The sequence below is a fragment of the Acomys minous genome (assembly GCF_964271855.1).
Source record: "Acomys minous genome assembly, chromosome: 15".
NCBI classification, from domain to species: Eukaryota; Metazoa; Chordata; class Mammalia; order Rodentia; family Muridae; genus Acomys; species Acomys minous.
Window position 1 is genome coordinate 30,336,856 of NC_140497.1, and position 26,014 is coordinate 30,362,869.

General features: G+C 42.2%; 1 protein-coding gene across 1 annotated transcript in view; it reads left to right on the forward strand.

Moving 5' to 3' along the window:
• Positions 1-2,710: 2,710 nt before the first annotated feature.
• Positions 2,711-26,014, forward strand: part of PDGFRL (platelet derived growth factor receptor like) — a 50,804-nt gene continuing 27,500 nt past the window's right edge. The window contains exons 1-2 of the mRNA XM_084759675.1: positions 2,711-2,911; positions 15,429-15,726. Coding sequence (XP_084615801.1) covers positions 2,857-2,911; positions 15,429-15,726 — 353 coding nt within the window. The 5' untranslated portion in view covers positions 2,711-2,856. The remainder of the gene's footprint in view (positions 2,912-15,428; positions 15,727-26,014) is intronic.

Consider the following 26,014-nt stretch of genomic DNA (forward strand, 5'->3'; position numbering starts at 1 on the left):
CGGGTGCTTACAGAAACGGACGTGACAATCACAGAGCCTGCGTGGGTCTGCTCTAGGCACTCTGCATATAGTCTGTGGTTGCTTAACTTGGGGTGTTTGTGTGACTCCAATGAAAGTAGGAGGTATCTCTGACTCTTTTCCTCCTACTGCGTTGCCTCCTCCAGCCTTGATATGATGAGGGTTCTTGCCTCGTCTTCTTGCAACTTGTTACAAGTTACAAGTTGTTACAAGTTGTCCCTGGGAGACCTGCTCTTTTCTGAAGGGAAACAGGCAGAGTGGATCTGGAGGAGAGGGGAGATGTGGGAGAGAACTGGGAGGAGGAGGGAGGGGAGGCTGTAGAATGGATGTATTGTATGAGAAGAAGAGGAGGAGGAGGAGGAGGAGAAGAAGCCGCTGTAGTCTTGCTTTTCTGAGAAAAATGAACCATTCAGGCACTGCGCGTATACCATGTCTCCTCAGGTGTACCAGTGGCTCCCTGAACAGTTTCTACAGGTAGTGTCTGCGACTCACCTTCTGCTGTGTGAATACAGGGAAGGAGCTGGTTCCTGAGAGGTGTGAGATGTGACATGTGTGTCCTGAGAAGGGTGAAGTGTGGTCCCCTGGTTGTTCATCTCATGAATTTAGAGAATTGGTGGGAAATCAAGTGTGAGGTAGCTGAAACAGGCAGGCAGGGGATAGATAATCAATAAAGAAAAAGTGAGTATCACCGGTAATGCACTCGCTTGAAAACTAGAAAAGCAAATTCACTTATGTGAGCAGATAGGCGATAAACAGACAAAAATTAATCAGATGTTAGGGAACCAGGCTTCAAGCTGTGTTTGACTTTGAGCCACAGGATAATATGCATTTTTGTTGGCTAATATTACATCAATTATTGGAAAAATAAAGGAAAAAAGCAACACAGAGAAACTAATAATGAAAATATTTCTCAGAAACAAAACACGTGGGCTTCTAATGGTGAGATAAAACGCACTGAAACTACAATTTGATCATCTCATTCAAGGTTAATAAGCCTTGTGGTTAGACAGCTGCACATCTTAAAAAGAGCACTTACTTTTTGTGACCCTGGTCCCATGCTAACACAGACCCCTGGACAGGTTTCCTAGGACTGCCATCACAGAGCATCCCAGACCCAGTCACTTACACAGCAGAGATCTAGTCTCTCCTAGATGTGGGTGTCTGAGACGAAGGCACAGCAGAGCCAGTTTCCTCTGAGGTCTGGCTTTGCCTCCCTCTGTGGTTTACATGGTCATCCTAATATGCCTGTGTCAGAGTCCAAATCTGCTCTCAGTGTATTCTTTCCAGAAACGTTTCATTGAGGCCCAACCCAATGGCCTCGTTTTAATTTAACTACTTTGATAAATTAAACCAGCTTGTTAAATTTGACTGGTTTGCTAACTCTCTCCAAACACAACCATATTCTGCTGAGGTGCTGAGTGATTTCAAGGGCAAATTAGGGGAAAGACACAATTCGGCACATAATACAACCTAGGAAGAGTTAAAAAACCTATATATAACTAATCAAGTTCATGTAAACTAGAACAGGCTTGGGAAAATGGAGTTCCAATGTTGTTTTAAACAATTTGAAACTGTAATGAGAGAAGTTGTACTGGCAATAACAAAACAAACCAGCAAAAAGGAAGAAATAATCCTAACAACATGTAGGGCTTATATGGGGAAAACTCATGTAACTATGCATCTACATAAGAGTTTATGTGCCTACATGCATAGACATTCTCTAATACACGTGTACACACACACACACACACACACACACACACACACACACACACCAACCACATCTCATCACATCACATATTTAGCCAGTCCAAATTTAGCTAAAGTGTAAAATAATTTGGGAACTCAGATTTCCAACATTATTTTCTAAATACTAGCCTTAACCACTCAGGAAATGTAATGGGGATGTAACACGTACCTGAGGAAATGGAAAGATATATACCGTTAGGACGTTCCTGGGTGGGAAGACTCAGTCAGCATCGCGACTATGCTTTATTTTCCTCCGATGCGTAGGTTCAGTGCACTCGTAATTAAAATGCAGTTATGTGCCTATGAAGATTGACAAGCTGGTTCCAGTCTTACCGGGAAGAGAGAGTGGACACAGATAATCAGCAGAGAAACAGTGACGAGTCGCATCCCTCGTCCATGGGAGGAACAAAACATACTAGGTATGAATGATGAAGGATGCCGGGTGGGATGTTGTCATAGGCAGGATGAATGGAATGAGAGGTAGGAGAGAAACGGAACCATCTTCGTCTGTCACAAACATTCCTAAGCAAATGCAGAAAGATCAGAAAAGGTGCAAATGGTATAGCTATTACCATCTGAAATGCAGAAACAGGGAAAATCAGACTTCTAAACTATCACTTAGGAAAACTAATTGTAGGTACCTTTAAAGATAAAATATAAGCAACAGAATTGTAAAGATTTTAGGTGAGAATAATGTATGGAAGTTTAATAACTTGGGGGAGTGACGCCCTTCCTAGAAAGAAGCCATAAGAAAGTTATGTCAAAACAAAACTTTAGTCAAAACGTCAACACTCTGGAGAAAATCAAAGCATGACATTCATTTAGTCTTCCCAGCGCTTCGTAGTAACGCAATTCTTCATCACTCCACCAGAGGGCAGGAGAGATCACATTACGTGGGGATTTTTTTTTTTTTTAAATCTACATTTTTTTTCTCCTACTTTTTTCCGAAATTGTGTTTTCTCTGGTGAAACTGAATCCTCCAGCTGTGATGTCCCAGGCGCCGCCTCCCTCTGTGCCCCTGCCCTGCCCTGAGCAGTCTGCCGCGCCGTCTGCAGTCCCGAACTATTCTGCAGGTCACCAGCCCTGAAGATGAAGGTTTGGCTGCTGCTCGGACTTCTGTTGGTGCACGAAGCTCTGGAAGATGGTGAGTGACTCTGGGCCGGGTAGAATCCGGCTTCTGTCCGCCTTTGCCCAGAACCCACAGTCCCCGAGATTCCTCTAGCAACTCCCCTTACTTTCGGGCTTAGGGATCTGCTCAGGCACTGGTGGTCATCATCCGGTGCACCTAGTCCCTCCCAGAAGGGTCCCCTCCCTTCCATCCCCCAGCCCCTGGAGAACTCGCTGGGAAGGTGGCCTTACTCTGACCCTTAAGAGCCCATCTGGACTTATCTACCCTTACCAGGAAACGGTAGGCGATCAAATCCACCATCCCCACCAGAGCCTGGTCCAGCCCCTTGTGTCAACGTGTCGGTCTGATGGCGCGGCTGAGGTGGATCGCTTCCACCTTCAAACCGCGAGTCATCGCCCCTGAGAGCCAGTGCCTCCTAAGCAAAACATTTCTTGTGGAAAACTCCCTTTCCCTTTGTAGCCTTGTTCTGTTTGTTTAGTTTTTTTTCTTTTTGTATACCAACTTGATCTAAAATCTTGCAAGGTTAGCCTAGTCTTTAACAACAGTAACAACAACAAAATTTTGTGTTAAACCACAATTTTTTCAAAACTACACTGCAGCTATATTTTCCATATAAATGGACGGATGGGTGGGAAAACCACATTTTTTTTTCTGGTGTACCACATAGAAGGGCCTTGCATCACTTAATTTTTTAAAATTACATTTATTATATGTGTGTTTGTATATGTTTGGGCATATGTATGCCACAACAGCAGACGTGTGGAGATCAACAGACAACCTGTAGGAGTGCATTTCCTCCTTGCACTATGTGAATTCCAGGAATGGAACCCAAGCTCTCAGATTCAGAGGGTTGCATTTTTACTCCATGAGCCATTTCACCAACCATTGCATCACTTTAAAAATGCATTTTGGGATGTGTGCCTGCCCTAGGACCATCCTGTTGTGTAGATGTATGACCATTGGATCAGGCTTTATTGTCACATATATGTGCATGCATGCGCGTACTGTTTTTATATATAAATGACATATATGCATATTACTGCTAATTATTGTATTTGTGCTATTATTTACCTAATTGTTGGTGTTTGCATAGTACATCTTTCATCTGGTGACATTCTGCTGACTTCAGGGCTTCCTTAAAATTCCTCAGCTACTGGCACAAATTCACTCTGATTTGATTAAAAAGCAGCTTTTGCTGTTAGGCAACCTCACCCTGGAGTCAGCTCAACCTGGCTTGTGTCTGATCTATTCTTCAATCCTCTCCATCCTCTGAAACTACAGATGGTGGCAGTAGCCTGTGACACTCTGTGGGCTCCCCAAGGACAGAGCCCAGCTTAGCAGAGCATGCAGGAGGGGACAGCAATGCCCCTTTGCCCAGGGAAACACTGGCGTGAGTTCAGTTTACACAGCACAGTATTAAAATATTCCTGGCAGGTCCTCGTATCTGACTGCTAAAATAGTGGAAATGGAGTATTTGGTATTGTTTTTAATAGGGCAGAAGACCAGCCAGGCAAAATAACTTCCAACCATCCATTCGCTTGGTGAATACCCATGATGCTAGTTGGAGAGGCTCAGAGGCTGACTTCAGCCAGCATGGATCAGAGTGTGTGAAGTACAGCAAACATTTGTCTAAACGAATCAGCATCTGTTGAAATAAACTGCGACTCATACAAGCAATAAACAGTTATGAGCCGGCCACAGAAAATGCAAATCAGGTTAAATACTTAGTAATTAGTAATGGGCAGACTGTGGGTTTTGTCTTTAAACTTATAGACATATATGATGTCATAGGCCATGGACAAAATGTTGAGCATATCGACTGAAAAGTTATTTAACTGTTCTGCTAACCCTATCAAGAATGTTTGTTTGTTTGTTTGTTTGTTTTGAATCCTGGGGTGGTGACAGGAAGGGAGCAGGAACAACCAATGCCGGTGAAGAATATACAAGAAGCCCTTGCAATTCTGCTCTGTGATTGGCAGATTAGGATGTTGCCCCGTACCACCTTCCAGCACCAACTACAGGCACGGGCTCTGACTCTAATTGCCCCGGAACCTGTAAGTTTTGTGATTACATCTGGGAGAGACCCTTTCCTGCATGGAGGGGACATCTGAAATACCTAGCGGCACTGGCCTTTCCCAATTCTAAAATTATCACATTTTGCAAAATACTGTTATTTCTCTTCACGATGACAAGGAGCCGCAAGACCACCTAGTCTACCCATTTCATGAAATTAAGGTCGGAAAGCAGTGAGTAAATAGGCCAAGACCCCAGTTACTGTGACACTAATCACAGTATCACTCGCTAGCATTTCTGTCCGGTGGTTGCACTGCCATGTTCACACTGTAAAGAATAAAATTGTAGTCACCTACTAACTTCTTTTTTTTAAAAAAAGATTTGTTTATTCATGAAGTACACCATCTTGTGCCTGCATGTATGCCTGCAGGCCAGAAGAGGGCGCCAGATCTCAATTTAGATGGTTGTGAACCACCTTGCAGTTGTTGGGAATTGAACTCAGGACCTCTTAGCCTCTGAGCCATCGTTCCACGGCCACCTACTAACTTCTTATCATCTACATATGTATACTTAATGTCAGGAGCAAGTGCTGAGGTGTGCATATTGATTTGTTAATGTACCTTTATTTACCTACACAAGCCCTTTTATCGATAGAGGTTTATCAACACAGGTTTATTTTGTATCTCATAAAATAATTTTCTGAGAACACTAAAAAGATTCATCAAGCCATGAGAGAGGGAAACTAGGTCTCCGAGAAGATAAGAAGAATGAGACAGTGACCATGGCCCGCCAGCAAGTGTCACTTTCTTGGGTCAATGTGCTCCTTGAAAAAAGGCAGTAAACCAGAAATCTCTATATAAACAAATAATCGTGAAATATATCTTTGCTTACAAGTTCAATTAACAGATGTTTCAGGGCATGTAGAGTCTTTGCCTGTGTGTTTGACAGATAAAACTCTCTTCCATACTTAGTGCCAATCAAGACATTAGTCTGAGAGCAAGACACAGAGAGAGCTGGCTGTCAGCGGGGTGAGGACAGTCCAGAAGGAGGGTGGTTTACCGTGGACAGGGCTGTAAGTCTTTTTTCTTGGTCGTCACAATCAAATGGAGGGGACAGATAACAAGTGAAGACATAATTTCCAGATCTGACACGAATGTCATGGATCTCAACCAAAGCATGTCAGCTTCCTAGGACTGCTGTGACAAAGGACAAGCTGAGGATCACCCTCAAAAATTCTTGGGAACAGAAGTGTGTCAGGCCAGCATTTTTTTTTTCAGATTTTTGGAGTGTTTGCATAAACATAATCAAGTTTCTTGGGCGTGGGCCTAGAGGCTAAGCATGAAGCTTGCTTGTGTTGTCTATCTCCTATACATATATAATCTGAAGGTGATTTTAGACATATTTGTGTGCCCACATTCTGACTGAAATGTCACATGAGGTTGAGTGTGGCATTTTTCCACTTGTGGGGTCAAACTGGTACTCACAATGTTTTGGATTTGAAAGCTTTTTTTGTACCCCCAGGTTAGGCATACTCAGTGTACACTAGAAATAATGTGGCTTAAAGCAATGGGAGTCTATTCTTCCACAGTTCTGCAGATCAAATCTAAAATCTAAAATCAAGGTATCGTTAAGGCCTTGCTGCCCCAGAGGCTCTGGGAAGAACTCTGAAGCCTCTTGCTAGTTTTTGGAAGTGTTCTACAATCTTTGGTATTTCTTGGTGTCCTGGGTGGTTCTTTATGTCAAGTTGACACAAGCTAGTGTTAGCTAAAAGAAGGGAACCTCAGTCCAGAAAAATGCCTCCATAAAATCCAGGTGAGGGCATTTTCTTAATTAATGATTGAGGTGGGAGGGCTCAGCTCATTGTGGGTGTGGCCACCCCAGGCCTAGTCCCCCTGTGTTCTATAAGAAAGCAGGCTGAGCAAGTCAGCAAGCAGCACTCCTCGGTGGCCTCTGCATCAGCTTTTGTGTACATGTTCTGCCCTGCTTGAATTCCTGCTCTGACTTCCCCTGGTGATGAGCTGTTGTCCACACATGTACGTGAAATAAACTCCTTCCTCCCCGGGTTGCTTTTGGTCATGGTGTCGCACCACAGCAATGGAAACTCTGAGACAGACATTGGTGCCAGGATTGTAGGGTATTGATGTGACACACATGACCATGTTGGTTCTTTGGTGGAGGGGGAGGGGAGCAGTTGTGAAAAGACTTTGGACCTCTGGGCTTGAACAGCCATTCATTGAGTTGGGATAGCTCAGTGGGCTGTTCTGTTGGATTGGGTGCCGAGGATGGAGGCCTGGCTTACAAAGTTTCAAAGGAAAGTTTAAACTCTTATTGGGGGCTGTTTGCTGTTTTGAATTAAGAATCACTGGTTCTGGTCAGCTGGGGCTGAAAAATCATCTGTAATTTATAAGAGACCCCCGCATCTCTGAAGTAAAAACCATCCCTTTATTTACTCAATTGATACTGGTCAGCTGGAGCTGAGGCATTAGGGATGATTAAGAAGATGCCAACATCATTGGTATCCATCAGTGCATTCCAGAGACAGCCAAGGTTATGCTTCGCACTGGCAGCTGAACATAGTGCAGGAGTCATCCAGGTGAGACTAATTTTGAAGGCATGAAGAAGTCACGGAGAGCAGCTGAGGCTTGGCACTGTGACACAAGCCTTAAGTCAGTGAAGAAAGCCCAGGAGAAGCTATTAGTGAAAGTGCAGCCCAGTTACAGCAGGAGACCCCAAATTTTGGAGACACCAGTACGTGTAAAAGGACGGCTAAGGGTAGGAGCAGTCATGGAATGTGGGTCTGAGCCCAGAAGACAAGCCAGGTGCTGTGGAAAGGCTCGGAGACCGTGAGTGAACTTCAGACATTGTACTCTGATTTAGTTACCCTTCTGGAGTTGCTTTAGCTTTGTGACTCTGCCTGGTTCTTCCCTCTTAGAAGTAAGAAAGCATTGAATTTGTTTTTTTATTTTATAGAATCCCACAGTTGAGAAGCTTTGAAGTTTTAAAGAGGTTTTGGACTTTTACAGAGATTTGTATTTTAAAAGGTGGGTGGAGAGAGAGAGAGAGAGAGAGAGAGAGAGAGAGAGAGAGAGAGAGAGAGAGAGAGAGAGAGAGAGAGACCTTTTAAAGGCGTGGGACTTTTAAGTTTGTAATATGTTTTGTATTGTGCTATTTATTACAATGAGATCTTGAGGATGAACAAAAGAAAAGGAAATGTTATTTATTGTTAAATAGTGCTCTATAGGTTAATTGTCCTGGCTAGTTTTTATGTCAACTTGATACAAACTCGTGTCATCTGATAGGAGGGAGCCTCTACTGAGAAAACGCCTGCATAAGACCCCATCCTCTCCAACTTGCTTTTGATCATGATGTTTCATCCTAGCAATAGAAACCCTAACTAAGACACTTGCCATAAGTGACATGACTCAAGTCTCCGCTGTTGCTGTCACACGTCTGTCATCCGTGTGTCTGTCCATAAAGTATTTCCCTCTCTCTCTCTCTCTGGGACTCTTCTAAGGCCTTCTGTCCTCACGTCAACAGGATTACATCTGTAAAGCTGCCTATTTCCAGGTGCCCAGGACAAGACTTCAGTGTAGCTGCTTGGGGGACACAAATCAACAAACAGCCCAGGGTGGGATATGTGAGCAGATGGGGGAGGGGTGTTGGAGAACAAGAAGCCTGCCTGAGCTAAGGAGGCAACACCTACAAGTGCCGCAGAGCTTTTCCCAGTACCTAGCATGGCTGAAGCACCCTAAAACGTGACACCAAAGAGTGCAGCTTTAAACCCTTGTAGACCATAGCAGGGCAATGCTTTCTTTCAAGTGAGGTGAAGAACACGGGAGAAGAGCCCCCTGAGCTGAGTTACGGGGCTAAAGTTAAAGGCACCAGGATGGAAGCCAAGCACCTCCTTAGGGTCTGAGAGCAGGAGGCCAGGAGAGCTGGCAGTAGATGGAGGAGAAGACACTGTTCCTCAGGGTCTCCTGTGGACATGAAACCAAAGGATTTGCTGCTGCTGGAATAAACGTGGCGTAGGAGCAAATGAGAAGGACGGATGGAGGCTGAGGTGTTCGTCCTGGGCAGCCAGGTGGAGGGACTTCCTGTTACTAGGTAAAGGGGACTCTGAGGAAGGAGGAGGTCTGAATGGCATCCAGAGTTCATTTGGGACGATTAAATTTAAGATGACTGCTAGTCTTCCAAGTGGCAGGGCTGAGTAATAAATGGAATATTCAGAGCAGGAGTTTTGAGGCAAGGGCAGGGCGGGGATGAAGCCACTTTCAACACACAAGTGCAGCTAAGAGCCTCGGAACAGGCATGACTAAGCCCTGAAGAAGAAAAGAAAGAAGAGCTAGCTCCTGAGGAGGCCGTAGAGGAGTTAGGGACTGCTAGACCCAAAACTGTGGAGGGTCCCATCAAGGCCAAGGGAGGAAAGGTTTTTAAGAAACCATTAACTGGGCTGCAGAGATGGCTCAGCGGTTAAGAGCACTGTCTGTTCTTCCAAAGGTCCCAGGGTTCAATTCCCAGCATCTACCTGGCAACTCACCACTGTTTGTAACTCCAAGATCTGACACCCTCACACAGACATACATGCAGGCAAAACACCAATGCACATAAAATAAAAACAAATTATTAAAACAAAAAGGAAACCATTAACTATGGTAATCTCTATGTGAAAGCAGAGGCAATGGTATAGGCCTGGATTAGGCAGGAGACAAAGGATCTAGCTGTTTCCCTATCTTCTCGATGACCTGGAGTGAGCTACATGGTGTCTAGAAATAAATAAAAAAACAGTCTGCTTTGCCTCTACCACCAGCTCATACAAAGTATATGAGACAGCCATACAGTGCAGAGCACTTAGTGGACACTTGATAGGGGTTCAGACACTGTTCTCAGCACTTAAAATACACTTAAAATACATCAACTCAAACACTACAAAAATCTACAAGATGGGCACTGGAGAGATGGACCAGCAATTAGGAGCACTTGCTGCTGCTCCTGCAAAGGTCCTGGGTTCAGGTCACAACACCCACGTAGTTGCTAACAGCCTTCTATACCTCCAATTTGGGGGGGGGGTACAGTCTCCTCTTGTACCTCCACAGGCACCACCAGACATGCAGGCGAAGCACTTGTACACACTGAATAAAAACAAACATTTTTAAGTCCGTGAATGGTTATTACCATTATGCTCACACTCCACATACATGAGGAAGCTACAAAACAGGTGAGTGACTTCCCAGGGCTGGTCAGCTAGGAAGTGACAAGCTGGGATCTGAAGTCAGTAATATTTCATAGTCTGAATTTTTTACTACCTATTTTTCTATACAATATGTTATACAACTGCCTCTAAAATGCAGTAGTAATCATTTCCACTTTACTTAAAATATAAGTTCTTATATATCGAAGGCATTTGGAATCTGGCTATTCACATAGTTCATCAAAAGCCATTGCTTTTTTTTTTCTCCTCTTTGAAATTATAACGTAATTAGGTTCCCCCCTCCCTTTTCCTTATATTCCCCTCCTTGATCTTTCAAATTCATGGCCTCCTTTTCTTCAGAAAGTCCTTTCCTGTACCTATGTCATGTAGAATATTGCCCGTTTTCTTTTCTAGCAGGTGCAATGTTTCAAGTTCCACATTTAGATGTTATATCTATTTAGAGTTAGTTTTTGTGTGAGGTGATGGAACTGTGTCTAATATGTGGACATCCAGCTGCACATGTTGAAGAGGCTTTCTTTTCCCAGCATATATTTTTGGCATCCTTGTCAAACGTTAAGTAGCTGAGTTATGTATCCTTGTACTTGGGTACTGACTTTGTCTCATTGGCGTATCTGTGTGTTTTGTGCTAGTAACATATCGTGTTTATCACTGTGGCTCGGTGATGTATCGTAAGGTCTGGAATTGTCAGCCCTCCAGCATCGTTCTTTTTGCTCAGGACTGTTGCAGCTATCTGGGGTCTTCTGTGGCTTCATCTGAAGTTCACAGAACCCTCTTCTCCTTCTGTGAAGAATGAGATGGGGATTTTTGATTGAGATTGCATTGAATCTGTAAATAGCTTTTGGTAAAATGGTCGTTTTCCACAGTGCTAGTTCTACCAATCCACAAGTATGGGGTGTCTTCCTGTTTTCTAGTGTCTTTCTGTATCTTTTCGTTCATAGGCTTAGGTTTTTCACTGTAGAAGTCTTTTGCTTCCTGTTTGCTTTATTCCTAGATGTTTTATTTTCTTTGTGGCTGCCATGAATGGGACTGAATCTATGATCACCTTTGTATGTTTGTTGGTAGTGAGTAGAAAAGCTTGTGTGTGTGTGTGTGTGTGTGTGTGTGTGTGTGTGTGTGTCTATGTGTGCAAGTCGATTCCGTATCCTGCCATGCTTCTGAATTTGCTTTTTTCTCTAGAAGTTTTCAGGTAGATTTTTTTTGTGATCTCTGATGTATAGTACCATGTCATCTACAAATAGATATAGTTTGTCCTCTTTTTTTTTGTATTACTTTAATTTCTTTCTCTCGCCTTCTTGACCCAGCTAGTGTTTACAGAATGATCCTGAAAAGGAGCAGGGAGAGTGGGCAGTCTCTGTCTCATTCCTGACTTGAGTGTGGGTGAATAAAGGATTGGCTGTGTATCTTCTTTGAATGTCTGGTAGAATTCTGCTGTGAGCTCATTGGTCCTGGGCTTTTTCTTGGTAGGCATTTTATTACTATTTTTTTTAATGTCTTCTTCTTGGTTTAATTTTGGTGGTTTCACTGAATGTAGAAATGAATCCATTTCTTTTAGGATTTTTAGCTTAATGGAGTATACAGGTTTTATGACCATTCCCATATACTGAATTTCTTGATGTCTGTTGGAATGTTTTCCTGTTCACTTCTGATTCTGTTAACTTTGTTTCTTTTGGCTGGTAGGGACAAAGATCTGTCAATTTGGTTTATCTTCTCAAAGAACTAGCTTTAAATTTATTGATTTTTTTTTTGTGTTGTTTTCTTTGTTTCTATTTCATTGACTTATGCTCTCTCTCTCTCTCTCTCTCTCTCTTTTTTTTTTTTTTTTTTTTTTTTTTTTTTTTGGTTTTTGTTTTTTGAGACAGGGTTTCTCTGTGTAGCCTTGGCTGTCCTGGACTCACTTTGTAAACCAGGCTATGCTCTCATTTTTATTAATTCTTGCCATCAATTGGACTTGGATTTGGTTTGATCTTATGTTTCCAACTTTTTGAGTTGCATCATTAAGCCATTTGTGTGTACTCTTTCAGATTTTTAATGAAGGCACTTAGAGCTGTAAATTTCTCTCAAAAAACTGCTTTCAATATGTCCCAGAAGGTTTATTGTGTTATGTTTTTATTTTCATTTAGTTCTGAGAATTTTTAACCCATTCATCATTTGATAATGAGTTGTTTAATCTCCATGAGATTGTGTATTTACTAGAGGTTTTTTCACTGACAATTTTAAGTTTTACTGCATTGTGGCCAGATAGGATACAAAGTGTGAGGTCAATCTTTTTTGAATTTGCAAGGATGTGCTGTGTGTCCCAGGTCTGTTTCAGAAAAGCTTCCGAATGCTGCTTGGTAGACTATATATATATTCTTTGGTGTTTGAGTGGAATGTTCTGTAGACATCCGTTAATTCTCTCTATTTGATGCATGATGTCAATGAAGTCTGATGTTTCTCTTGAACTTCTGTCCAGATGACTGTCATTTGGAGAAAGTGGTATATTGAAATCAACTACTATTAATGGATTGGTGTTAATCTTTGTCTTTAAGTTGTTGATATTTTATGAAATTTGAAGCTCCTGAGTTTGGTTCACATATGTTTAGGATAGCAGTGGATAGTAACTTTTCAGTTAACTGTTTCCTTGATTAGAATAATGTGTCCTTTATCTCTTTTGAGTAGTTTTGGTTTGAAGCCTTTCTTATCAGATATCCACGCCTGCTTGCTTTCTGGTCCCATTTGATTGGAGTGCTTTTGTCCAGCCTTTCACTTTAGAGTGGTACCTATCTTTACAAATAAGATGTTTTTCTTGGAGTCTACAGATAAATGGATTTTTTTTTTCTTGATTCCCTTCATTCAGTTGGTGTCTTTTAATTGAAGAATTGAGGCCAGCGAAATTTAAAGCTATTGTTGAAATGTTTCTATTAATTGTCATCATGTTGTTGAGTTTGGGGTATCATTATTTGTTTCTTCAGTGGGTTTTTTGTGTTTTAATAATTATTTCCTTTTGTCCTCATATTTCTTTCCAGAGATCTCTCCTTTGCCCATTATTCTCTTTAACCTGAAATAATGCTCCCTGTATTTTACTTATGTTTGATTTGTTGGGTATAAATTTTTTTTCAGCCAGTTATTCTGTGCAAAATTTTCTTTTCCCTTTGATTACAGGAGATAGTTTTGCTGAGTATATTAATCTAGGTTAGTAGACATAACCATTTAGGACTTGTAATGCATTTTTCAAGGCTCTTTGGCTTTGAAAGTTTCCATCAAGAAATCAGGTGTTATTCTGATGAGTTTTTCTCTATATGTGACGTGTGGTTTTGTTCTTGTAGCTTCCCGCACACTTTCTCTGTCCTGTATACTTAGTGCTTTAACTGTAATATGCCATGGGGATTTATTTTCTGGTCTTTTCTATTTGATGCTTTGTGTGCTTCTTGTATTTGTATGGGTGTGTCTTTCCTATGTTTGGGGAAATTTTCTATGATCTTGTTGATGACTTGTCTATGACATTGACTTGGGATTCTTCTCCTTCATCTATGCCTATAATTTGAAGGTGCCCCCCCATGGTATCCCACATTTTCTATGCATTACTTACTCTGTGTGTGTGTATGTGTGTGTGTTTTGTTTTTATATTCCTTGCTTACTTGGTCTAGATGCTCTACTTTATGTTCAAAACCTGATATTCTAACTTCTGCTTGATCCATTATACTTGTAAGGCTTTCCTTTGAGTTTATAGTTACTCTATTAGGGCTTAAAATTCCATCTTTATTTCAGCTTGATTCCTTTCAATGTTTCTGTCTTCTTATTGAATTATGTTTTGAAGTCCTGGATAAGCTTTGTATTATCACTGTTTGCTGGCAATCCTCAAAAATGTTGGTAAAAATATGCCTCCAAAAATACTCATTAGCTGAACTCTAAGCCATGGCTATAGTTGAGAGTTTTGTTGATTTTTGTTGCTAGTGGTGTTAATGGTGGTGGAGGTGGTGGTGGTGGAGGTGATGGTGGTGGTGGTGGAGGTGGTGGTGATGATGGTGGTGGTGGAGGAGGTGGTGGTGGTGGTGGTGGTGGTGGTGGTGGTGGTGTGTGTGTGTGTGTGTGTGAAGAGACCAGAGGTCAGTGTTGGGTTTCTTTCCCTATTACCACCCTCCTTAATTTTTACAACAGTCTCCCATCAAACCTAGATTGAACCCATCAACTAGACTGTATGGCCAGTGAGCTGTAGGCACACACCTATCTTTATGTCCCTTTCCATCCTCTTTCTCAACCCTAGCACTAGGATTACACACCAGCTTTTGTGTAGTTGCCGGGGACTGAACTCATGTCTTCATGGTTTCCTTGCAGGTGTTCTACCAGCCCAGCCACCTTCCCGGTCCTACAGTTGGGTTTCAATAACTCACACACAAAGCTTCCTGGGCCTCTTTAAAAGACAGAGTTGCATGGAGCTCACATTGACTGAGTCTCACTGTATAGCTGAGGAGAACTTTGAATTTCTGGGTCTCCTGCCTCTACATTCTGAGTGTTTGGCTTACTGACATGTACCACAATGTCCTGCCTTATGCAGTGCTAGGGATTGAACCCAGGGCTCCGCTGCATACTAGACAAGCACTGTACCACTTGCACTATATCCCCAGCCCTGTAAACTTTGTATGCTAGACCCCCAACAAATGTAGCACCCACTCCTTATTTCCATTTTGAGAGGAGTTTTAAGTCATGTGAATGCATTTCTAGTGCTACTGGTGTCTCTTGTCCTTAGAGATTGATTACATGTCCTTGCATTTCAAGAGCCTCCTTAGACTGAGCACCAAGCAAAGTGAGTGGTGAGACCTAAAACACATTCTGAATGTTTTCAATGCAGCCCTTGTAAGTGACCACCATTGTGAGATAGATGACCAAAGAAAAATGTCCTGGTCTTGTTTGGTTGGTTGGTTGGTTTTGGTTTTTTGAGACAGGGTTTCTCTGTGTAGCTTCGGCTGTCCTGGACTCGCTTTGTAGATCAGGCTGGCCTCAAATTCAGTGATCCACCTGCCTCTGCCACCTGAGTGCTAAGATTAAAGGTGTGCACCACCATGCCTGGCTAAAAATGTTTTGGTTTTCTAAGGACAAATTTTAATTTACATTTCACCAATTTTGAGTAATATCTTTGAAACTGAAATATATTTATTTTAAGTTATTGTCTTAAAGCTAAAGAATATATAAAGAAAAATAATTGCTTTATGGCTTATGATTATGGCTGAAAAGGATTTGGGCTCAAACCAGGAGTAAGCCTTGTAGTCCCCTGCTGTGGGTTTCTGGCGCTCTGGGAATGTCTTTCATTGCTTTTCTCTCGCACGTTTGCAGTTGCTGGTCAACATCCTGTCAAGAACAAGCGTCCAAAGGAGCAAGGAGAAAACAGGATCAAACCTACCAACAAAAAGGCCAAACCCAAGATTCCTAAAATAAAGGACAGGGACTCAGCTGACTCAACAGCAAAGAGCCAGTCTATCATGATGCAAGCAATGGACAAAGGTCGCTTCCAGAAGCCTGCTGCCACCATGAGTCTGACGGCAGGGCAAACCGTAGAGCTCCGATGCAAAGGAAGCAAAGTGGAGTGGAGTTACCCCGCATACCTGGACACCTTCAAGGACTCCCGCCTCAGGTGAGCATCGCTGGCTTCCTTTTCACTGTGCTGGGCCAAGGCTTTGATTTTTTTTTTCTTCCATCAGTTGGTGGTGTACTACCTCTGACATCCGCCATTACACTCCACATGACTACAAAACAGAATGGGTGTCTTCAGTGTCACCCTGCCAGGTGACCACCATTGTGAGACAGAGTATGAATAAAAGAAGAATGCCCCGCTTTCATTTTCTTTTTCAAAGGAAATTTTTTCCTTTTGTTGAAAATAGATTTTTTTCTTTACGTAATATAACGAGATTATGGTTTGTCTTCCCTCTACTCTGTTTCTCCTCCTCTTCCCCTCCCATCTGCATCCACTATCTTTCTGTCTCTCATTAGAAAATAATAGGCCTCTAAGAAGTAATAAGAAAACAGAACAAAATAAAACCTAATAGGATAAAACAAAAACTGCCACTTCAGAGTTGGACAAGACAAATCAATACAAGGAAGAGAGCCCAAGAAAGGGCACAAGAATCAGAGACCCACTCATTTGCAAACTCAGGAATCTCATGAAAGCGCTGAACTGGGGGTCATCATATATGTGCAGAGGACCTGGCACAAACCCGGGAAGGTCTTGTGCACTCTACTTCCATCTTTGTGACGTCATCCGGGCTTCGCTCATGCTGATTCAGGGGGCCTTGTTCCCCTGGTGTCCTCCATCCCCTCTGGCTCTCACCCTCTTTCCGCCTCCTCTTCCCTGAGGTTCCCTGAGCTTGGAGGGGAGGAATTTGATTGAGACAACCCACTTAGGGCTGAGTGTTCCAAACTCTTGCTCTATGTTCTGATTTATAAGGGAAAATTTTAGTTCATATTTTGCTGAGTTTGAATAAGATCTTTGAGTCTGAAATGCATTTATTTTAAGTATGGTCTTAAAACTAAGGCATGAATGAAGAAAAATGATTGCTTTGTGATTATGGCAGAAATTAGTGAAATTTTTCCCACAGTTAAAAAATCGTCACTCATTCCACAACTTTTTTTTACAGAAAATTTTATAGGAAACCATGTGACAAAAATGAATAGGAAAACAAACTTTTATAGGAAAACATAGTGCACAGAAATGATTATTTAAGAATTCATCTGGTGAAAGAAATAATGTAGTCAGTGTTCTGTGCTCTTTTAAACAATCACAGGGAAAAACAAAATGGCCAAATGAGTTCCTATGAGCAAACTGCCTAGAGACCAATGTTAATTGCTTTGAAACCTTTCCATTGTATCTGATTAGTTTTACTCTTATGAATATTTGATTTGTATAAAGACCAAAGATTTCTTATGTCTGAGTATCTCCCTTCTAGTGAAAGGGAAAAGGCTGGTGCTCAGCGGGAGAGATTGTGTCTAGTGTATGTAAGGTCGTGGGGTCCAGAAATGAGCGGGGGTGGGGAGAGAGAGAGAGAGAGAGAGAGAGAGAGAGAGAGAGAGAGAGAGAGAGAGAGAGCGCGCACTGTGGAAAGCAAGAATGTAGAGCCTATTTCATATGATACTAAGAGAACCCTCAGTCCCAAGTATAAATGTGTGGGAACGTGTTTGGGGCTAAAACCCTATGTATCTTGGAGGAAGTCACCTAAATTATTTGGGTCTTGGTTTCCTTGAGCACAAGATGAGGGCTGTCATGGTTATAATAATCTGCAATGGCTGGTCTTGGTTGTCAACTTGACTATTTCTGGAATTAGCTGAAACCCAAGTGGCTGGGTATACCTGTGAGGGGTTTTCTTCTTAGATTCCTTCTGTAAGTTCTGTTCCTTTAGAGGACACCGACTAATACAGGTTTTGCCACCAGAAGTGGTTCTAGAGCAACAGACGTATAAGGATGAATTTTCATAGTGTCTGGAATAGGCTTTCCAATTTGCCAACACCTACAGTTACTAAAGTCTCTCCAGTTACTGAAGCCTCATCTGGACGCTCAAAAGAGTATAAAAAAAAAAAGTCCATGGTGAGGGGCTGGAGAATTGGCTCGGAGGTTAAGAGCACTGACTGCCCTTCCAAAGGTCCTGAGTTCAATTCCCAGCAACCACATGGTGGCTCACAACTATCTATAATGTGATCTGATGCCCTCTTCTGGCCTGCAGGCTTAAAGTCCATGGTGAGACCTATTTACAAACTGAAGGATACAAACGCATTTGATTATACTGAGGCAATGGATTTTGGTGATTCCATATATAAAACTTTTGACAATTTGTGGCTTAGCATTGATGAAGGAATTTTAAGGCTCGGGGGGGGGGGGGAATGATATATTTGCAATGCTATAGTGGGCATGCTGTGTACAACCTAATCCTCAGTAGGGCGGTATAGGGTGCTCTCTTTGGGGAACGGCAGGAGTGGGAGAAGGAATGTGGGAGGCAGGCATCTTAAACCCTCTGTGTCCACCGGCAGATTCATTTTTCCACATAAACTTCACTTTTGTGAGACCGCCCCCCCGCCCACCAGCCTCTCAGATGCTCCAGCAGGAAGTTAGGCAGCACCTTTCCCTTTGTCCTCTCTCTCTCTCTCTGTCCAACCCCCATCCAGTCAATCACCAGGTTAAGTCAGAGCCAGAGTCTACAACAGCCAGACCCTGGCTAGACCTTCTCCAGTTCCATTCTACCAATGGTAAAGAGGGCGGAGCTATGTCTCCCCTTGCTTGACATTCAGAAGATTTCCACTGTGGCCAGAAGTCAGCCTTCTCCTAGCATGGATGAACCCCCTCTGATCTGAGCCATCTGCAGAGGCCTCTGATGCCTACATAGCATCTTTGTTCTCACGGACTGAGGTTCTAGAGATGCACCCAGAAGCACCAGCCTCCTGGAGCTTGGAGCTTTCTGCTTTTGCCTGGAGCCCTCCTGCTCCCCGCATACCCACTCATTTAAGCCTAGCTGGGCACATGCTCTGGAGAAAACATGGCAGGCTTGATGGAATGCATTCCTGCGATTCCTCCTGCTCCCTCTTTGCACCTCTCCACTCATTGGTACATGCTTGCTTTTCTTTGAAAGCTGCGCTTTTCAATGAAACGTGGCTGAATGCTTGGCATCTAACACTATATACGTAGTGATGCCCTGTCCCCCCGTACACCTGCCTTTCCGTTCTATACCACACAGCTTAGAAGAGAAATCATTTTAAATGCACATGGAAGGAAAGTTAACTAATTGCCTGTCTTTAGACCTATTATCATATTTTTAAAAATACATCTCTGATATATTTTTCCCGACTGTATCCTTTGGTATCTCGTATATAATAGCGTAAAGTTCTTCTCACGGCTGAAGAGGATGGGAGACAAGGGACAAGTGAGAGAATAAGTCTGTTTTCCCATTTTCTCTCTACACTTGTATGCCTGTCTGTGCATCTTTGACTCTGTATAAGTATGAGAAAGGGAAGATGGAAAGGAGAGGAGATGGGGAGGAGAGAGAGAAGGGAGAGATGAGAAAAAAAGAGATGGAGAGGGAGGGAGGGAGGGAGCGGTTACCCTGTGTCACTGTGTGAAACAAATCTGAAAAGGTCTGTGCTAGAGAGATGGCCTCAAGTGCAAGTGTAAGGGCCTGAGATTAGGTCCCCCAAACCTAGGTCAAGCCTGGCATGGCAGTAGTTGTGTGCAAGCATGCTGCTCCTATGGTGAAACAGGAGACTCCCTGGAAGCTCCTGGACCAGCTGGCTGGCATCTGCAGCAGGGAACAGGAGACCTCGTCTCAAACAAGCTAGAAGTCAAGGACCAGCATACAAGGCTGACCCCTGACCTCCACACATGCACATGCCCAACTCACACATGCGCACACATACAAACACACATATAACATAACATATACACACAAAGCACGTATCTTAAAATCTAGGAAGGCTTGATACTTTACATATATTTACAAATGTGTATGTTTATCTGTGTTTTTAAAAAAACAGACGTTTCCTCTCAATTTGTGTGTGTGTGTGTGTGTATGTATGTATGTATGTGTGTGTGTGTGTTGCTGAAGACTGAGCCAGGGCCTCACATGTGTGAGGCAAGTGTTCTATCAGAGAGCTATACCTCCATTCCTTAACATTTAAAAATTTTAAATTATCATTTAATATATTTCACCTTTCCCTCTCCTCCTGCCAAAACTCTTCTGCATATCCGTATTCTTCTTCAAATTCATGGCCTCTGTTTTCACTATTTGCTGTTGCATGTATATATGATACACACATATGTGTATGTGTATGTGTGTGTGTTCCTAAATATAACCTCCCACTTAACCATGTTAAGCTCCTGTTACAGAACAGCCTGGTGACTACAGGCACTTATCCTGCAGATCTCTAGGCCTTTGTTACCTTGTGTAACTGAAACTCTTTGCCCATTGAACGATTCTATTTCTCTTTCCTCCCTCCCCGGCCCTGCCAGTGAGCATACTCCGCTGTTTCTGAGCCGACTACATTACTGGGATCATGCAGTCCTTGCTGTTTCTGCCTGATTTACTTAGCATGCTACTGAGAGTTTAGTCATGTTGTAAATTTTCAGATTTTTAAAAAGTCAAATTATATTCCTGTATATGTACCCTCCACGTTTAAAAATTGATCTATTGATTAGTAGATATTTGCTTCCACATAAGCCATACTGCAATATACATGAGTGCTCACACATGTATTTTTACAATCCTCTTTCCAATATTTTTATGTAAATGTCTTCCCAAATATTTTTTAATATTTAATTAATTATTTAGATTACAACTCAATTGTTTTCCCCTCACTTGTATCCTCCCGTTCCTCCCTCCCTCCCTCTTTCACCCTATTCCCCTTCCCTAGGTCTGTGACAGAAGGGGACCTCCTCCACCATCATATGGTCACAACCTATCAAATCTCATCTCAGTAGCCTGCTTATCCTTTCTGTGAGTGCCACCAGAGAATATGGGGCACCAGAGTTCATGTTAGAGTCAGTCCCCACTCTCTGCACAACTGTGGAGAATGTTTTGTCCATTGGCTAGATCTGAGTAGGGGTTCAATGTTTACTGCATGTATTGTCCTTGGTTGGTGCAGTAGTTTGAACAGACCACCCCTGGGTCCACATCTGCCAGCCATGATGTTCTTCTTGTGGGTTTCTAGGACCCTCTGGATCCTTCTATTTCCCCGTTCTCCCATACTTCTCTCACCTAGAGTCCCAATAGGAAGTCCTCGCATCTATCCCCACCTCCTAGTAAGTGAAGACTTTCATGGGATATCCCTTTTGGGTTAGTGTCCAATTATAAGTAAGTATATACCATGTGAGTTTTTCTGCATCTGGGCCAAGTCACTAAGTATGATCATTTCTAGTTCCATCCATTTGTTCACAAAATTTGGGATTTCCTTGTTTTTAATAGCTGAGTAGTATTCCATAGTATAAATGTACCACAGTTTCCTTATCCATTCTTTGGCTGAGGGATATTTAGGTTGTTTCCAGGTTCTGGCTATTATGAATAAGGCTATTAACATGGTTGAGCATATGTCCTTGTTGTGTGGTGGAGCATCTTCTGGGTATATTCCAAGGAGTAGAATAGCTGGGTCTTGAGGTAGCCCTATTCCCAGTTTTCTGAGAAAGGGCCAGAGTGATTTCCAAAGTATTTGTACAAGTTTGCATTCCCACCAGCAATGAAGGAGTGTCCCCCTTTCTCCACATCCTTGCCAGCATGTGCTGTCATTTGAGTTTTTGATCCTAGCCATTCTGATGGGTGTAAGATGGAATCTCAGAATTGTTTTGATTTGCATTTCTCTAATGACTAATGACATTGAGCATTTCTTTAAGTGTTTCTCAGCCATTTGATATTCCTCTGTTGAGAATTCTCTGTTTAATTCTGAGCCCCATTTCTCAATTGGGTTATTTGATTTGGTGGTATTTAATTTCTTGAGCTCTTTATATATTTTTGATATGAGATCTTTGTCCAATGTAGGCTTGGTGAAGATCTTTTCCCAGTCTGTAGGCTGTCGCTTTGTTCTGTTGACAGTGTCTTCTGCCTTACAGAAGCTTCTTAGCCTCATGAGTTCCCATTTATTAATTGTTGACCTTAAGGCCTGGGGTGTTGGTGTTCTGTTCAGGAAGTAGTCTCCTGTGCCAATATTTTCCAGACTCTTCCCCAATTTTTCTTCTAACAGATTTAGTGTCTCTGGTTTTATGTTGAGGTCTTTAATCCACTTGGACTTGAGTTTTATGCATGGTGATAAATATGGTTCTACTTGCATTTTTCTGCAAGTTAGACCAGCACCATTTGTTGAAGAAGCTATCCTTTTTACACAGAATAGATTTAGCTTCTTTGTCAAAAATCAAGTATCCATATTGTGTGGATTTATTTCTGGGTCTTCAATTCGATTCCATTGATCAACCAGACTATTGCTGTGCCAGTACCATGCTGTTTTAATTACTGTTGCTCTATAGTACAGCTTGAGCTCAGGTATGGAGATTCCTCCAGAGGATCTTTTGTTGTACAGGACCTATTTCCAATACTTTTTAATACCCAGAAGTGGGATTTACCATATATATTTAAAAATGGCATAAAGCCAGATTTGCACACTTTTTAAAAACTAGGCTTGATAGGGCTGGAGAGATGGCTCAGAGGTTAAGAGCACTGTCTGCTCTTCCGAAGGTCCCAAGTTCAATTCCCAGCAACCACATGGTGGCTCACAACCACCTGTAATGAGATCTGGTGCCTTCTTGTGGTGGGCAGGCACACGTGTGGGCAGAATACTATATAAATAATAAATACATCTTTAAAAAGAAGAAAGAAAAAACTAGAATTGACATAGGTAAAGCACTTTGAACATTTAGTCTTTTACTTATACAAACATCCTAAGCCTAGAAGATCTGTGTACAATGATTTGGCACTTTATAATAGTATTTTCCAAGGTGTGGCTAAGAGACATGTTGGAATACATTTGAAAATACTTTGAAGATTCAAAAATAAGTGGACCTGAGGCTGAATCAAAGAGGAACATCCAAAATCAAGATGAGGTGTGATGTTGACTTTATACAGTTAAATGCCATTTGTTTTATGAATAGTAGGGAATTTATTTTTAAAACAAACAAACAAACAAAACCACAATGTGGCCCCCAAAGACCTATAAAACACACACAAAAAAGTAGAAACATCTAGTCATAACCTTGTATTAAACAACCACAGAAAACTGATTTATTTGACACTAGAGTTCTAAGAAACAGACTCTTGAAATTGTTCTCAGAATGCGGCTCCTGTGGGAAGTGGGACACTCGGCCTGTGTTCTCTTTCCTACGGAATGGGTTCTCTCCAGCCTTCCGCAGCTATGAGGCTAGGCATCTCTCAGCTGTGCTTCTGTGGAAACAGGTAGTTTTGACCAACATCAGGAACTTCCTGAAAACAAAGTTCAAGTTTAAAGTTCAACACTTCTGTCCACACTCAGTCTTCGAGCTACTTCATTTCTTCTACTGAAGAGTGGCCTGTCCTTGTTGCTAACTGCAAACATGGGCCATCATAAAGAAGAAAGGACTCCAGCCTGCAGAGGCCCCGCTATGTGAAATAGAATTCAAGTGGAAACACTATATGTGTTTGGTTTTCCCACTTGCTGGGAGTGTCACAATTCACTCATTAAATATGAAGTGAGCTGATGGATCTGGCTGTACTCATTGGCACTATTTTTGACGAAGGATAAAACATAATACCAACATGGGGGAAAAAATCCCTACCCACCCTGATATGATTTAGTCTCTCTTTAGGACTAGAGGTTACAAAGTCCCTTGCTGCCCACTGGCTTGCCAAAGGGTATTTGTTTTGGCATAGATATTGCCTGCAAGGACTCTCTCAATGGTGAGCCTGGGATTTGAGAAAGATAGTTTTTAAACAAACATTTCAATATATTGTCCCAATGAGTTTTGACTAGCAATAGTTTACATTTCCATTTTCACAGGCTACCTACTTGTTGTTTTAATAGGAAAACAATGTTACATTGATGAAATGTAGGATCGTTTCTCACCTGGCCCCAGTTTGTGGCTGTTTGGTACATTTCACCCTAAATAATGTAAAAAAAAAACCAAAACATTCTACACAGTTTACCTGCCATGATTGCTTATTTGTCTCCTCTGAGAGATACTTTCAGGTCATAAGTATAACATTTTTATCCTATACCTTTCCTGCTGTGAGAACAGTGATGGAGAATGTTATGGAAAGTGGTAGCAGGTGAGGCACAGCTAGAAGTGAGACCTGCCTTAACCAGGTACCAGCAAAGTGATCTTTGCTTAGTAATTCCCCGAGACCCAGTGTCCTCATGCAGGTCATGAAGATGGAGATGGTGTTATGGACAGGCATTGCCAATAAAAGGTCTGACCCAGGATGGGTGCTTATTAAGGAGGAAAAAAAATCACTGTATTGTAATAAACTCACAAATCAAAACATCACACAGCTAGACTGAGGTAGCCACTCAAACACTTATCTCGTCCCAAACTCGATGTGCCTCAGCAAACGTCCATGTGGTTAGAATGACCTTTGTAAAGCATGGAGCTTCAGTTAGGGTTTTACACTTTCACCAGCAATTACACTTAGCCACCACAGAAAGAACAACCATGAGCATTGAAAGTAGAAAGACAATTCCCTTTATATCCCCTTTCATAATTCATGTGTCCTTTTGCCTGTGCTCTGTCCTTACTATGACCCGTTCTTGTTATCTTTTCTAAATATTATTCTATACCCACACATAGAGCTGTTTTCATATATGTATGTATATATTATAGGCTAGGATCTACATATGAGGGAGACCATGCAAGGGTTTTTTTTTTGTTCCTCTTTGCATTTAGGTGACCTCACTTAATAGTGTATATTCTAAATCCTACCTCATTGCAGATTTAATCTATGTTTATCGTTAAGCAGTAGTATTCCATTTTGTACATGTACCACATTTTCATTATGCATTCATCTATTGATGGACAACTAGGTCGGTTCATTCTTTAGTGATTTCCACAATGGCTGTATTAATTTGCACTCCCACCAAGAGCGAGTAAGGCTTCTTTGCCCACATCCTTGCCAGCATTTGTCAGATTTCTTGATTGATAGTCATTTTAACTGGGATAAAGCAGTATCTCAAAAGTAGTTTTAACTTGCATTTCCCTGATGGCCAGGTCTATTGAATATATATATAAAAATTATTACTGGCCCGTGGTGGTGTGAGTAGGTATGGCTCCCAAGATTCCTGTGTTTGAATGCTTGGCCCATAGGGAGTGGCACTATTAGGAGGTGTGGCCTTGTTGGAGGAGGTGTGTCACTATGGGGATGGGCTTTGGGGTCTCATATACTCAAGCTACACCCAGTGTGGCACACAGTCTCCTTCTGCTGCCTGTGGATCAAGAGGTAGAACTCTCAGCTCCTCCTCCAGCACCACGCCTGTCTGCACACCGCCATGCTTCCCGCCATGATGATAATGAACCAAACCTCTGAAACTGGAAGCCAGCCTCAGCTAAACGTCTCCCTTTATAATAGTTGCTGTGCTCATGGTGCCTCTTCACAGCACTGAAACCCTGCCTAAGACATGACCATTTGCGTTTCTTGCTTTGAAAACTGTTCGTTAGCCCATTTGTTGATTTGTATCCATGGTGTTTATTTTAGGCAATTCTTTTGTCAGTGGTGAGAGATGTTTAGTGTAAATTGTATGTTTCCCAAGCACACAGATCTTTTGGAATAGTCAATTACAACAAAGGCTAAAATGAGCGAGAGAACTTGGCCAAGCCAATCTACTGATGGAGAAAGAGGCCATCAGCTCCTCGTACTTGCCCGTGTATGCGAGCTCATTTAGCTGGTTAATACTTCTGTAATCTAATGTTTGTACCCATCTTCTCTCTCGAAGAGCGAGCCCTTTGTGGCAAATACCACAGCTGGCTGCTCATCGGCATCTTAGTGCCTAGGATGGTGTCTGCCTCTTGTCATAAATCAGGAAATATCTGGTGCCCTCACAGCCTCAGAAGTTGGTTTGCAGTCAGACACCCACTCACACCACATTGCACGATACTTAGAGCCATGAGTGCACATGTGCACTCACCACACAAGTGCGCTGCACCCATGCATTTCGTATGTGCTGTATGTACTGCATGTATGTGCTATATGTGTTATTGTGTGTGTGCACTGTATGCAGCAAAAGGAGGGAGGGAAAGGCAGACAGCTTATCAGCATCCTGCCTGGCCATGGTGAACACATGACACTAATCAATTCATGTTTTATCTCTTCTGTTTTGTCTTGTGTTTTCTTTTTCTTCTTCTTCTTCTTCTTCTTCTTCTTCTTCTTCTTCTTCTTCTTCTTCTTCTTCTTCCTTCTTCTTCTTCCTTCTTCTTTTTCAACAGGATGTTGCTATGTAGT